The 16,047-nt window shown below is 31.3% G+C and overlaps 1 protein-coding gene across 1 annotated transcript; it reads right to left on the bottom strand.

Annotated features, from left to right (window-relative positions):
* Nucleotides 1-982: 982 nt before the first annotated feature.
* Nucleotides 983-4,657, bottom strand: LOC122589367 (protein ROOT PRIMORDIUM DEFECTIVE 1). The gene is made up of 2 exons (XM_043761655.1): nucleotides 4,491-4,657; nucleotides 983-3,188 (listed from the first exon to the last, which is right to left on the bottom strand). The coding sequence occupies exon 2, from the start codon at nucleotides 3,062-3,064 to the stop codon at nucleotides 1,676-1,678; it is 1,389 nt and encodes a 462-aa protein (XP_043617590.1). The 5' UTR covers nucleotides 3,065-3,188; nucleotides 4,491-4,657; the 3' UTR covers nucleotides 983-1,675.
* Between the last annotated feature and the right edge of the window lie 11,390 nt (nucleotides 4,658-16,047).

Genomic DNA, 16,047 nt, shown 5'->3' with positions numbered 1-16,047 from the left:
ATACATACACCATTCACAATCTAATGTATGGTATGGAGTCATAAGTCAGACTCGAAGCTCATCAACATTTAGAATGCATATTTTACAGACATCAAAGACCCGAAACAACTACACATCTCTCATAGCATCCAATATGAAAAATGTCTTTGAAATGCATCTAAAAGATTATAATGAGGTGATATATGGTCTGAAGCCATAGGCCCTGAATCAGAACCTATAACATACGGAAGCGGAAAAGAGCAATCTCGATATCAGAGAAATACCTACCAGTTCAGAAAACAAATAGCATGGAAGTTGTTGAATACTAGACGAGATATACTGGGTACCTATGTATAAAACCTTAACATTATGAATTTTTATTCGATTGTAAACTATTCAACTTTCAAGTAGCTTCAAACACACTATCAATGTACAAGACCTTGTGATTCCACTCGACATATCGTTAACAATTCGGCGTTCCTCGAGTTATATCCTTTTCAACATCTTTACCAACTGCTATGGTCTATTCACATTAGCGTAGTTTTCCAATTTTGAGTGGCTTTATGACATGTTACATCTAGCTCTACCGACACTACTGTGTAGTGTGTAGTCTGACCTGCCGAATCCAGTCCTAATTACCAGTTCCCTAAAAGCAGCATCCAGCTTTAACCTACGAGAATTCACAGCATTACCAACCCATGATCCATATCATATCCAAAAGCCTAACATCACCTGCATCACACAGATACCACTCGGACTCCCAAGTAACTACCGGCCATTGGGCATCTACCATTTAATCAAGATAACCACCGTTCAAGTGCAGATGCCCTTTCAAAAAAAAAAATTTAAAAGAAAGAAACCACATTTCACTCTATAGAGTTTACATTATTCGAGTAACAAATAGTATGCACAATGTTTCCTTCATGCATGACAGGAATATTCAACTGATTTGCAAAGTATAATGTACAAGTACCAGCATAATAAGCAATCAATACAGCCCTTGTTATACGTTAATGAACAAACATGATTCATTCATATAACTTTGAAACAAATAAAATTTACTCAGGGTGTAGCAAAATGTAATGTAACTTTAACACTTGGGAGAGAATGTGTTATGCGAGGTACAAATTCATGCATACTTGATTCTCTAAATATGCTAAAGATTATAGTAAATTCGTATACCGAAAAACAAGTACTGTATCTGTAATCAACTTATCAGCCTTTGTTTTTTTAAGAAAGAAAAAGAAGGCTCCTGCAGCAAAATCTTGTCTGTTAATGACCTGGCTTCTGTAACACCTGGGGACAAACTCCACCACCGTATGCCTGACTATGGTTTTGTGAATAAACTAGGAGAAAGATTTATGAAGCTTTTACTCACAAAATGCACCATTACTATTGGACTGATTGCATAATAGGGACTCAACTGTCGCTTAGATTCTGCTTCAGGTGACCAGGTTATTTTAGGTGAGAAAAACCGTCAAAGTTTCACAGAGGCTTGATTGAAGGTAATTCCCTAAGATGACCAGTTGCAACATCAGATTACCTTAGATCAACAATTACAGCATTGACAGTGTTTTTTGGCCAAAAAGAGGGTTGATTTGACTCATAAATCAATTCGGCCAAAGTTGGTCATCTTTTCATGCAGTTGGTCGTTTACAACAGACTTGACATAATTAACGAAACCACTCATGAATTATCAATCAATCAGTTTATTTTCTTCCGTCTCTACACCTCCATGACAATCATCTTCTCTGTTAGTGTCACAAGACTCACCATCACTTTCCGCATCAAGATTGGAACCGTCACTCTCCTGGCCATTATTGCTGACATCATCATCTGTCCCGAACTCTTCAGATATAATTTTGGCATGGTCTGCATCAAGTTGATCCAAATGATTACTCAAGTTATCCCTCCTATGATACACAAGCTCCTGCTCCATATTTGGTCTCCTTAAAGTAATCAACTTAGCCAATTGCCTTCTAGCCAAATACAACTCATTTGGCTCGATCAACTCACCCTTAGTATAAGACTCTCTAAGAAAAATCGTATGAAGCTTCCCATAATTCCCTCGAGTAGAAATATAGAATATACCCTGATGCTGAAGAAGAAAATCCTTTAGCTTTTTCGGTAAATTCATAGTAATCCTAAAATGAGCAATTCTCTCCAAACTGATCTTTTTCTCGATAGTTAATGATAAAATTTCATGAATCATCCCAATAGCACGTTTTTCCATTCTCTTTTGGGCCTCAAGTGATCTCATATCATAACCCGACACATCTTCATATGGCGACCAATAAGGGAGCCTTTGCCATTTCCAAACAGCAATTTTATAATATTTCCCAGTTTTAAACCCAGGTGGAAAATTGATAATAAACGAAAATCGTATGTTTTCAGCATCTCCACCATTTTCTCTATATTCTTTTTCCCTGGCTTTCTCTATAGCACAAACACCAAGTTCTGGGTCTCTCTCTACTATCTCTATGTACTTGCTTTTACTTTCTTTATCTTCAAATAATCTAAAATATTGTGGGTGTTTTAGAATTACCGAATACTCGAAGTCCTCAGGGAACCCGAACTCCCTCCTCGCAATCCGAACATGCTCAAGCCCAACCCATCCAGTGTTGGACAGCATCAGGAGCTTCCTCAACCGAGTTACAGCTGCATCGATTTGGGCCTTGACAGCTTCATTTTCTTGTTGAATTTGTAAAAGGGCTTTTCGGGTAAGTCTGCAATAGAGGATTCTTTGAACAGGGTGTTCAAAAACATCAAATATGTGTGGAAACTTGAGTATAAAACGGCCCGCTTCGAATTGCTTGAACCCAAGTCGGCGAGAAAGGTTGTCTAGACGAGCAGATGAGACCATGGAATTAGGCTGAGAGAGGATGAGTTCTTGAACTTTAAGAACTTTACGCATTTTTTTCTCGATTTCCATGTAGTTATCATAGCCATGATCTCGAACACGTTGTTGCTTTTTGGGTATTGAGGTTGATTGTGAAAACTCACGAAAAATGGAGGGGATCGATTTTGAAGAGTTAAGAGATTTTGAGGTTGATCGTAGGATTAAATGTGGGAAGATCATATGCATTTTGATGAACAGATTTTGGGGGATTTGGGATTTAAGGAGCGTAAGTATATCCTCAAATTAACACATGAGAGCTAGAATGGATGTTAACTTTCTATCATCTAGCCACTAAAATGCAGAGCCCATCCTATAAACGAACAAGGTAAAAGTCAGATTAGGATGACCTCTCAAGTAGCACTAGTGAGCAGCAACAAAATTAGATGCATTATATAATGAGCTAGTCCTAAAAGGAAACCATATAGCATTCCAAAACAAAACTAATGTGACAAAGAAAAAAGCCATGGACGTTTTGAAAACATTATTCAAATCTTAGTTCTTACTCTAATAATAGAAATATAAAACAAATTACCTTTCATTTCTAATCAAACATAACCACAATCACAAGCACACAACTTGGCAGTCACATTAAAAAATGAAAAAGTACTCTTAGGTGACTCTTGGCAAGAAAAACGATCAAGATATTATGCACCAATTCATCCAAAAAACCTCTCAAGATGTTCCAAAAAAAATAGTAAAATAAAACAGCAGAAATTGACACAGGTAAAATGGAACTTTAACGAAGCACTCATTCAGTCCAAAGTGTTCACCACTTCACAGCAAAAATGTAGCTAATCTTGTTGACTTATAACAGTGAATTCAAACTTTTTCATCGATTTCTCAATTCAGACACATAACACATTTCAGTACTAACAAAATCCAACAATCAATATCATTGGCATCACATATGATACCTCAATCAAAATTTAATCGCATAATGCAGTAACATATAGCAACTTAGCCTGTAAATGAAGAACTTTTGAAGGTTAGCATTTTAGCAGAACGGATACCCAAATCCTTGCTTTTGTTCAGAAGCTCTTTATTTTAAAAGACTACAGCTCATAAGCAAGAAAGCTTGCCTTAGGGGATGTATGGGTTGGCTTATTTGATAGGCTCATGTGCTTACGAAGGTAAGATAAACTCATTTTCAGTGTTTGGGTAAGCTTATTTTAAGCCCATTTTCATAATCCCCATTTACTTAGCTTATTAGAAAATTCATATATAAAATTACATAAGCTCCTCCGAACTCCAAACTCTAAAAAACAACTTCCTTACTTACCAAAAATAAGTCATACGCTACGTATACCTAAAGCATGAGCTCAAACATATAAGCTAACCGAAACACGGCCTTTAATCAATGTGATATTATACATTAATATTTACACATGATTCCCATAAAATTTGTTCAATCTCGAAAAACCTGAAAATGAAGAGCTAACCCTACCACAATTTCTTTGCAGGCTTCCTAATGCTGTATAATAAGTTTATAACATATATTTTTTTCACATCTTATTTCACTCCCCCCTAAACACAATCACACCACTACAACACTAAGACTATTATAACAAATGATAACTAAAAAAAAAGAAGTTAAGGGATTTGTAGTTATTACCTGCAAAACCACAAGTCGGGTGGAATGTAAATAAAACAGAACACAACAGAGGAATGGGTTTAGGGTTTATGTTTTATTCATTTATTTGTTTGTTTGTTTGTGGGGTTGTTTTTTATTATTGCAACTCTACCTGGGAATCAATTATTTCATTCCCTTTTGCAAGCCTATCAAACACATACACCAGAACATGAGTATAAACCGTGTGTTTGGTTCAGAGGTTAATAAAAGACTCATGAAAATGAAACCTAGGGGGGTTTTTGGTACAATGGAATAGAAATGGTGAAAATGGAATGAGAAATACTTCTCATGTTTGGTTGTAATAGAAAATGGGAAAGAGAATCGAAAATAGGGAATCGATTCAATTCCCTTAATTCTCTATGAAATGTAGAGAATTGATAGGAATGGAAATTTTTAAATTTTTTTTTTGTTTTAGTGATGTTATATGTATTAAATTTGATTATTATTTAAAATTTAGTATTTTTTATATATTCATTCTCTGCTTGTACCAAACGACGGAATCGATTCTCTTTCCAAATACTCATTCTCTTTCTCACTATATTTATTCTCTATTATATTTCCATTTTTCTTGATTCACTCCTACCAAACAACCCCTAGTATCCTGAGTAGTCCCTGACTACTGACTACAGTCTACAGAAGTACAGAGAGAAATTGTAGAAATTTTGGGTTTGGTTGGGCCTCTTAAATAATCCAAACGGATACATTTGGGCTGAATTTAAGTAGGGATGTTGATCGGTCGGGTTAAATGGGTTTCGGTTTATTCGGTTCGGTTTATTCGGGTTTTGAAGATTTATAAGTTAACCCGTAACCCAAACCGAATAAGATTTGGGTTATATGGGTTTGGGTTGTTCGGGTTTGAGTTTTCTGAGTTTGGTTTTGGGTGACCCAAGAAAAATATGATTTAAGTTACGCATTGTGAGAAATTTTGTTGTTACGCAAACTATATAATTTCACTTTCAAAAACTTAAGAATAATAGTGATATTTATGTTTCCAGAAGTGTTAAAACACTTTTAATTATGTGTTTTTTTTATTCTTACATGAAAAGATGGTTAAATAAATTTCAAACTATATAGAAATAAGGAAAACTATTGATATTAAATATGCAATTTTTGACAACATATAACTTTCTTATATTCATATTTTTAGCAATTGATACATTTGTATATATTTTGACATTTACAATTATATAGCCTTGTATTTTGTCTATATATTTTGTCTATAAATGAAAATTTAATAACTAATATATACTTTAAACAAATTCGACATTTTATATTAGCATATATAAAACAAATGAATAACTTATTCGGGTCATTTGGGTTGACCCAATTTATAAATTTTTCACCCGTAACTCACATTATTTAAGCTTTGGGTTATTCGGGTTAACCCAAATAACGACCCATAAACCGAATAACCCAACCTGTTTCACCCAAAGCCATTTGGGTTGGATCGGGTTATTTGGGTTTGGTTATTTTCAACGCCTCTAAATTTAAGTGTAGAGTCAAGGCCTCAAGGAGGTCAAGGGTGTTTTTTTTTAAACAAAAACATTTATTGTAAAACTAAATAAGCCAGAGAATAAAGAACACAAGAGATATGGAGAGGGATATCTATATAGTATATCATTAATCTTATCAATTCATTTGTTTATATATATACAAGATCGAGTCTTCTCCAAGAAATAAATCTAACATAATACAAGGATATTGTTACCATATATGGATATCCATCTAATATTTATTCATAATATTTCCCTTTGGATGTCCATCTATTAAAGACTTTATGCCTCGTTAAAACCTTACCAGAGAAAACTCAATGGAACAAAATCTAGTGAAGGGAAAAGAATACATAATTCTTTTAATACGCTTGGGGATGTTGGCTCATTAAAAACCTTGACAGGAAAACCCAGTGGGACAAAGTCTTACTCAAAGGAAAAAGAGTGCAATGCGTATCTTCTCCCCTCAGGATCACATCACTTAAAATACTTATCATTCCCAAACATATCGATGTTTGGCATATTAAGTGTATGAATATAATAAATCTCTTTACTTCAATTTCATTGCTTCAATGACACTTTCAACTCAACATTGTGATCATTATCTTGAAAGTCAAAAAGGGGCATTACAATATCATTTGACCTCATAAGCATGAACGTCATTTATCACTAAGATCATAAACAAGACAAACATTGTCTTTTATTTCACATTTAATTATTCAATCATCATTGGACACTCTCTCAGAGTCCATTAATATTCAAATCATCAAAGTACATGAAACTTATATCATATTCATATCCGGATTTTTTATAAGTTTCAAACATAATATTTTCTATTCTCGAGAACGTTTCACGCGTGTTTCAAGCATTCTAAATCACGAGACATGCTTCATTCATTTTATATCCCTTATGGAATCTCAATATCAAATGATCTCTATTCTCATTCTTTTAGACGCAAATCAAAATTTCTCATATTGTCAGACTTTTAATTTATCAATAGTTGCCTCCACGATATAATTTATGCACCTTCAAGTGCATGGACTTCTAGTCCCAAACTACTATGGTCTTTTAATCTTGGCCAATCATTCATATCTTATCAGTTTATGTGCATGCATGCTTTTAAGATTCTGTAACAACCGCCTTAGAAATAATTTGAATAAATCCATGATATGTTCTAGTTTCGAATATGTGCTCACATGAAGGTCTATTCACTCTTAAATCTTAAATTATAAGACGCGTCTATGGTCTATTATGATAAGAATGTTATGTTTCAAGACGTAAGCGATTGTATTCAAGAAATTCTAGTCCAAAAATGTTTTATTTAGACCCTACAATTATTAGAAACATTAATTAAGGGAAAACTATAAAAGGGTTAGAAAACCCCATTTTCTCTACTTCTTCACCATTTTTCCTTCCATCTCACCTCTCTCTCTCTCTAAAAACACACACATACATTCACCATCTTCACCCACAAAAATTCATCATTTGATTTTGAGTTGTTAAACCAAGATTTCTTGCATTTTTAGCTTCCTTGTGATAATCAAAACATATTTCTAGTATCGATTTTCAGGTAATGACAGCAAATTTTGAGATTTTCATCAAAATAAAAGTTTACTTTTCAAGTGTATGTTCTTGATGATTTGGTCCATTTTTGGTGTAAAAATCGTGTTAAAAGTTAGTGGGTTTGTGTCTAAAAGTGTTTAGTAACCTTTTCGTGATCAAATTTGGGTCGTAAACATGTTTTAATCTTCAAAACCCTCGTTTTTGTTAGAACAGTCCCAAATTCGTCCTAAAAACACTTAAAACGAATTTAGTATCCTAGAAACGAATTTAAGTCTTCCAAAACGAAGTTAAGCTTCAAAACGAACTTAAGCTCCAAACAAACTTAAGTCCTCAAACGAATTTAAGGTTTATCTTCGTTCAGATACACCTAACGAATTTAAGGTTTATCTTCGTTCAGATACACCTAACGAATTTAAGGTTTATCTTCGTTCAGATACACCTAACGAATTTAAGGTTTATCTTCGTTCAGATACACCTAACGAATTTAAGGTTTATCTTCGTTCAGATACACCTAACGAATTTAAGGTTTATCTTCGTTCAGATACACCTAACGAATTTAAGGTCTATCTTCGTTAGTTGTAGAAATCAGATTTTATACTTAGTTGTAATCCAAGTCTATCATGTACAAGGAAACCCTAATTAAGGTATAATCAAGACATATTCGATCTTGTTTATCAAAGTGCGAGTTTAAAGACGTTCATTACGAGTCTAGTGTATGAAAAACACTGTTGAGTCAAACGTTTAAGGATCTTTAGTGAACCAAATCATCAGTACATCAAGGACACTTAGTAAATAAATACTTACGAGAACTAATACATGTATCCATCTATGCTCAATGGTTTGTGATTAGGTTGACATCAAGACATACTTGGATTCGAGTAGATATATTTTACTATATCTGTGCTTATACCCTGTGCTTGTAGAACTACGCTTGTAGCAGATCACTGTGAGTCTTCGTAGCCCCTTTTTCTTTACTTATTTCGGGGTGAAAGGAATATTACTTAAGCTTTTATACATGCCGTAACTACTTTTACTACTCTCTGGCTTTTTGACTACTTGTTACATATTAGCCGGTCCTATTAAGGATTGTGTGTGCTCTATTGATACTATTAGCCGGTCCTATTAAGGATTGTGTGTGCTCTATTGATACTATTAGCCGGTCCTATTAGGGATTGTGTGTGCTCTATTGATACTATTAGCCGGTCCTATTAAGGATTGTGTGTGCTCTATTGATACTATTAGCCGGTCCTATTAAGGATTGTGTGTGCTCTACTGGTACTATTAGCCGGTCCTATCGAGGATTGTGTGTGCTCGCTTACTTATGTACAAGTTGGTCACTAGCCACTACATACTACTTTACACTTGAGATCTATTGACGGCATAAAATGCTTTTATACTACTTGTTTATACTCAAACCTACGAACTCACCAAACTTTGTGTTGACTCTTTTAAGTATTCCTTTCAGGTAATCAGGCTAATTGTGGCTAGGTGTGGTAGCATGGGACTATTAGCAGACTTCAGGATTTAGGGTTGGAGTTTGCATGCTTGTAATTTGTGGTTGGTGGCAATATGCCCAATCGTATCCCCTGCGTGGGACTTTTCATACTTGATTTGATCATCTTTGTTGAACTTGTGTGTAATAACTACTACTATGCTTGTTTGGTTGTGAAATTGACTATTTATGTTTATTCTAAGCACTCATTTAGTATTCCTATGTAACATCCATGTGCGCGTGTGCTTTATCTTACATCCCGAGTTTTCCGCCGCTGTCGGGGTGTTACAGATTCTCACATTATTCATACTCTTAGCCCTATCATATCCAATCAATCTCAACGTCGCTTTTATTTATTTTTCGATTCCACAATTCTCTAGACATGCCACAACTCATTGAGATCTCATTATTTTCAGGTACCTGGGGTTTCTCAAAAAACTTCATGTCTAGTTTCACATCATCAATCTCTTATGGGGTCTTTATACCTCGACTTTGACCATCTAATTTTATGCTCATTTTCTTTCGAGGCTTCCTAATTTGGAATCGACTTTCCTATCACTCATTATCAATCGGAGCATAAGCAACTTCTTGGTCAGTCATCATTGTTGGCATTTACAAAATATTCTGAATGAATTATCCCACAAATTTTAATCTTATATTCATTAGTGTGAGAATCTTTGATAATTCATTCTTACTTTCTTTAGCTGCTTTCTACTTTCCCTAATATTGAGAACATCTCCCCCTAATGTTGGAAAAACTACATGTCAATGAGAAACTTAAGCCATAAACAAATCTTCCAATGATGACTTTATTGAATACGTACACCTCTTCCATGTTTTAACTTATACCCAAAACAGCCATACTAGTGTCTAGTCTAATCAGAAAGTTTTGAACTGAATCAAAGCATAAGCCTACACACTTCCAAGGTACGTCTATTTTCCCAACATTATTTCCAACATTCTTTGAAGTCTCATCTTTGTGCATTGTGGTGGAGCAACTTAATCATATATTGCACATTCAAAACTCTTATGAGACATATGCGGTTTCTGACCATAAACCAACTTCAATGGGGAGGAACATTATTGGCATGATGCGAGTTCATATTATTACATGTTAAATAACATGGTCCCAAATCATATTCATTTTGCTCTAAATAATCATTACCAAATTAATCTTTATCTGCCAATACAATATGGAACATGCTCTCAATCTTACAAGAGGAGCAATTAATTACGCAAACATCATGTTGCGACTTTAGTGACCAATTTAGACGATGTATCGATTTAAAATACTAAATGGTCTTTTGGACGATGTATAGGCCTACTTACATCTCCGTTGCATAAGTTCCATTAAATTAAAAGGATTTAATCCTCAGCTCTCTTGGCATATATTTTTTTATGGAGTAAATGACCTCAATTTAAATAATTACTTTGAAGTATATCTTCACTTTTCAATATATTTCACATCATTATTGACCCGGAATAGTCCAACCGGTCATACCAATCAATTAATCGAATAATATATGTCTATAAACTATTGTTTTTGATGCACATTTGCTTTGATATAAGCCACATAGTACATAAGAAATTCATGTATCATCACACTTTGAATATTTATTTTCCAAACACTTTTTAGTATGTATAATATAACACCTTGTGTTAAAAATATATATATATATCTTACGCTATTAAAGTTGCACGTATCTTATAATTGATCAAGTATCTCGTTATAAAACCAAATGAATAATCTAGAGACAATCTTTGCTATATCACAACCAAATCCATATAAGACATTTTACTCAATTTATGAGAACACACCATCAGTGCAATATAATCAAATAAAAGTTTGTGCTGACATGATCTAATGTCCATATATAATATATAAAATTTATTAAATCTTTTTATACCGAATAACTATGAAAATTGATAAGTTTTACCTCGGTGGAGACAACCGCAAAATATATTCTTGGTCTATCACGTTATTTACAAAAGTTCTATTATATCAATAATTAACCTTTACCAACGTATTTAATTATGACAGTCAAATAAATTAACTTATATGTATAGATGGAAGCTATCACATGCTATAAATTCATAGAAACAATAACTCCAGTAACAAAATTATTACCGACCATTCATCTTCTTTGTATTGATAAATCTCAGATACAATAAGCTAATTAACAAATCGAATGCAATAAGCAAAACAAGCTTCATATATTAATAATTTAAATTAAATAAGACAATTTGTGATACCACTTTAAATCTTTAATAGTTTAATCCACCGCTATGTAAGTTTCATGCATGCTCGTTTACACCTTAGAAAATCATATCAAAACAAAACAAAAATTGTTTATAGACGTAGTATGTTTATGAATAAGAGATATGACTAATATATCAAATAGTGAATGATGCAACAATATAAAATAAAATTACTATGGCTAAACTTTAGCTCATTTAAGAAAGAAATATTGGAGCATACATATAATTAAACATTATTGTATATTATTTTATTATTGGAAAAACAAAGCATATAAATACCAATTTTTTTCTTATAACGTAAACTTATATAAAGATTTTATTTTTTTAACAATTTCTTTTTGTCCAGTCACCACAAATATTGAACATATGCACCCAAAAAATAAACGAAAACACAGAAACAAAAACATAGGCAAGGTTTTGTAAGGAGAGACTATGTCTTAAAGAGAAATGATAATAGTATCGATCAATATCTTTAATTAATTTACCACAATGTAAATATTTTACAACACACAGTATAAATCAGTAATGCGTATATGTAATAGACTTATGATTTGTTATGTGATACGGGCATTAATTCCCATATGTTAAAAGTTGCACCAATTTTGCCACAGTAATATAGCTTGAGACGTGGTCTAGCTTGTTGTTGATAATGCATTCCTTTCTAATCTTCTAAATGGTCCAAAGCCAAGGATTTAAGTTTAGTTTTTTTCTCCATTCTTTTTTCTTGTGATTTTTTAAAATACTGTTCTTCTTATTTATTTTATATCGATTTTTATTTAAATAATGATTTTGATATTTTTATTGATCAATTTCAATGTTGCGGCATAAGAAGCCCAATAGCACGGAATATCTTGATGACAAGGGTTGAGGAAAAGCGAGACAGCCGACAAGTCTCGTATTTCATTTTTGTTTCATTATTCTATTTATGGATTTCTAGTCCATATCAAAAGTTGATTTTTCTTGGCCTTTATGGAAGCTAGTAATGTCCTTTGATGTAATTGTTTCCTTTAGTGTCTTGCAGAAGTTTATTACAAGTATTGTTCGTATAAAATATTGTTTAATGAAAAATATTATGGTCTTAAGTTCAAATTTAAAGATTTTGAGTCCTCGAAAATATGATAAGCCGGTAGAGGAGTAATACTCCAAATTAGATTGTACGATAAACTTTGGTGTCATTATTAAGTTAAATGTCAAAATTCACATATAATTAGTTCATGGTAAAACGTGATTGATCTTCAAATGAAGAAAAAAAAAGGAGTGGATGGGGGGATTTAAAAAAACTAGAACTTTACTACAGTATCAAGCAGCACGCTTCAATCCTCACGAAAAGTGTTCATCTATTATTATCTATACTTTTATACTATCTATACCATATTATAAAAAGAATAGTCCTTTTTATTTTTAGTAATGTTGAAAATATGTAATATTTTTACTTAACACCCCTTAAAATACTTTCATATACACTATCCTCTTAACATTAATGATTAAATTACACTGTCAGTCCTTTATCATTTAAAATATGTCCATTAGCCTTTTACATCAATTATATACACAACTCACCATCGCTCCACCACCAACAGCCGTCCAACCATCACACCGTCGCCGCCACGACCACCGCCGCATAGCGCGGGTACCGTGCTAGTCATATAAAAGAAAATAACACTCTCTCTCATCAAATGTTGAAATATAACCATGCGAATGTACAATAATGTCATTCCTTTATTTCAATTAAAATGCATTCCTATTTAAACTATTTTCACAACTTCACTTCAATTGAATATCCACTTATATTGTTAATACGTGTATTTTTTGTTAATGTTGGTTGATATTGAAGCTACGGTATCATCATGGTATCTCGCTTAATTAATTTTTCACTAATACTGTTTTTGATAATCACGACATCGAACGCATTGTCAATGGTATCCGCTGCAACACGCGGGTACCATGCTAGTATTAATAAATAAAGATTGTGATGACGCATTATTTTATTTAATTATGACATTATCATACTTTTTTATTTAAAATTCAAAACATCCTTTTTTGAATATATATCATTAATATAGATTTTAATAATGTGATGATATAAGATTTTTTAAAAATTATATTATCACGCATAATTTTAATTTAATTATGACATCATCATATGTTTTTATTTAAAATTCAAAACATCCTTTTTTTTAATATATATCATTAATATGAATTTTTATTAAATGTCCACATTATTATGTAAGATTTTAATCACCTTATTTTTCGTTATAATAGGCCAAAAACTATGGTGTTTTTTTTTCTCAGATAACTTTTTTGTTTTTGTTTTTTGACACCGAATGTGCTTTAACGTGTGTCCACAACTACAGAACTATTGTTTCCGTTTAATTTTGCTTTTTACATAATAATTTATCATAACTTTTCAACTTATTTAACGCTGTTATTATACATTTTAATATGACAACATATTTTAAAGCTACCCGGGTGTTATTCGGTTTATTTGCAAAACATTTATCAGTTAACCCGAGTTGAACCCAGATTAATTAACTAGTATTAGGAAATAAAAATAATTGTGGAAAAAAATAAGCATTGCTTAGATCATAAACGGAAATGCTTTTATCTTATTGTGTTGAATAAAACAAGGGAAAAACAAAAATATTGTTAACCCCATAAAACAAACAAACCTTGAAGCTAACCGAACTATAAAGGAAACCAAAAACAAAATGATCTTTAGAAACTAGCCTTATTTATTAAAGTGATTTTTGGTTTACAATGGAAACATGAGGTATTCCAAATCAGCCTCCTTTCTCCTCCTTTTATAGATGAGAGGGTACATCCTAGATAGTCTCATAACAATATGAAAACTTTCCTATAATTTCTATAAACCGATTTTGTTTGCATTGTATTTCAAGCCAAATAGTCTCGTAATTTTATTTTTATTACATTACCATTTATTAATCTTAATCTACATGAATTACAAATTTATTAATTTTTTTTTATATTTTTTATTTTATTAACAACTTTTCATGTAGCTTCGATTGATTCCTTAATATTATTGGCAAAAAATGTAGATGGATATCTCTCTATATAATTAAGAGAGGATATAAAATATCCTATGTGACACCTTCTTTTAGATGACAAATGAGATTTTTGCTTAATTGTCACAACGATAAAATTTTTGTTTTATTGTTGGTTATTTAAAAAAAATTAATTTAGTTTGATATCTAATACTTAATTTAATACTTAGAATTAATAATTTGTAATTAATATTTAATGTTAAAAACGTGATCTAATGAAGTTTTTAAATACTCGGTTGATATATCTATTTCTATCCATTCTTATAGATATACTAAGCAAAATAAAGATATTTTATTTTTGATGTATAATTAATTATATATTTATCTTTACACATAACATTACTTTTTTTAAATTATATAATTATATATATAAATTATATTTATATTTATTTATTATTATCTTCATATAATTAAGAGATGACATGTTTTTTTCCCTAGGTGATATCTTTAGTTTTTTGTCACATTGGAACTTTAATGGTCTTAATCATCAAATTTTTATATTTTTGTTGTCATTTATTATCTTAATCATCAAATTTAATCCTAATTATCAATTATAATCCTAAACATTAATATTAATTTTTATATTTTATTTATATGTGTACAAAGACGTTTTTATACATTATACTATTTTTTTATTAGTTAAATGATAATTTTTTTTTCAAATGAGATTGTTTATTATATTATGATAATTAGTTTTTTTAGAATATTTATTATATTACATTTAACAAATATATATCATTAAAAATATTTTATGATTTAAAAATATTTATATTTCATTAGTCATGCTTTAACATATTCGACGTATATCATATATTCATAAATTCTAATTTTATTGTTTGCATAAGTCATAACTTGACAAATTTTTTTATATTATTATAGATTATAAATGTAATTATCAATTATTGTATATTTTTATTTATATTCCCAGTAAGCCTCAAAATAACATGCGGATTTAATCTATTAAATAATAAACAAAAATATTATTAATTGGAGTGTAACATACTAACACGTAACAAGTGTCAGTCTTCTGTGCACTCAATTATTGTTTTGAAACTTTATTCACGATGAAATGGTGTTGTACAAATGTACAATGGCTACCTTTACAGCTTTACTACCTATAATAGTTTATAATAGATTATTTTTAAAAAAAATAAAACTAATCCTCTAAATTCATAAGAGAATTATACCATAACTATCAAAAAATTATTACTAGGGATCCACCTGAGTTCGAGTTCCAATCCTTTAAATTCATAAGAGAATTATACCATAACTATTAAAAAATCATTATAAGGGATCCACCTGGGTTCGAGTTCCACTTCTTACATTTATGGGGTGGATTAATAGGGATTTTTCGAGAGTCCTAAGTTTCGTCCCAGACATGCGTATAATTTAGAATTAGGAGTAGATTAAAATGTCACTTTAAAATAAAAAATAAAAATAAATTTCATTACTATTATGCATTATATATTTATATTGTATGTAAATTTAATAATCTACCAATAAACTAACACAGAGTTGAGATATTCTTGAAACGACACATGACGTAATCTTTGATAGACGCATTCTTTTAATTAATTTATTTTATTTAATTAGCTTTTATATATATATATATAAACACTCAAGTGAGAACAGTCTTAAAATAAGAACGGTGAGAACACTTAAAAAACATCATTT

Source organism: Erigeron canadensis, chromosome 2 (genome assembly GCF_010389155.1).
Source record: "Erigeron canadensis isolate Cc75 chromosome 2, C_canadensis_v1, whole genome shotgun sequence".
Lineage (NCBI taxonomy): Eukaryota > Viridiplantae > Streptophyta > Magnoliopsida > Asterales > Asteraceae > Erigeron > Erigeron canadensis.
This window is presented reverse-complemented; position numbering and strand designations above follow the sequence as displayed.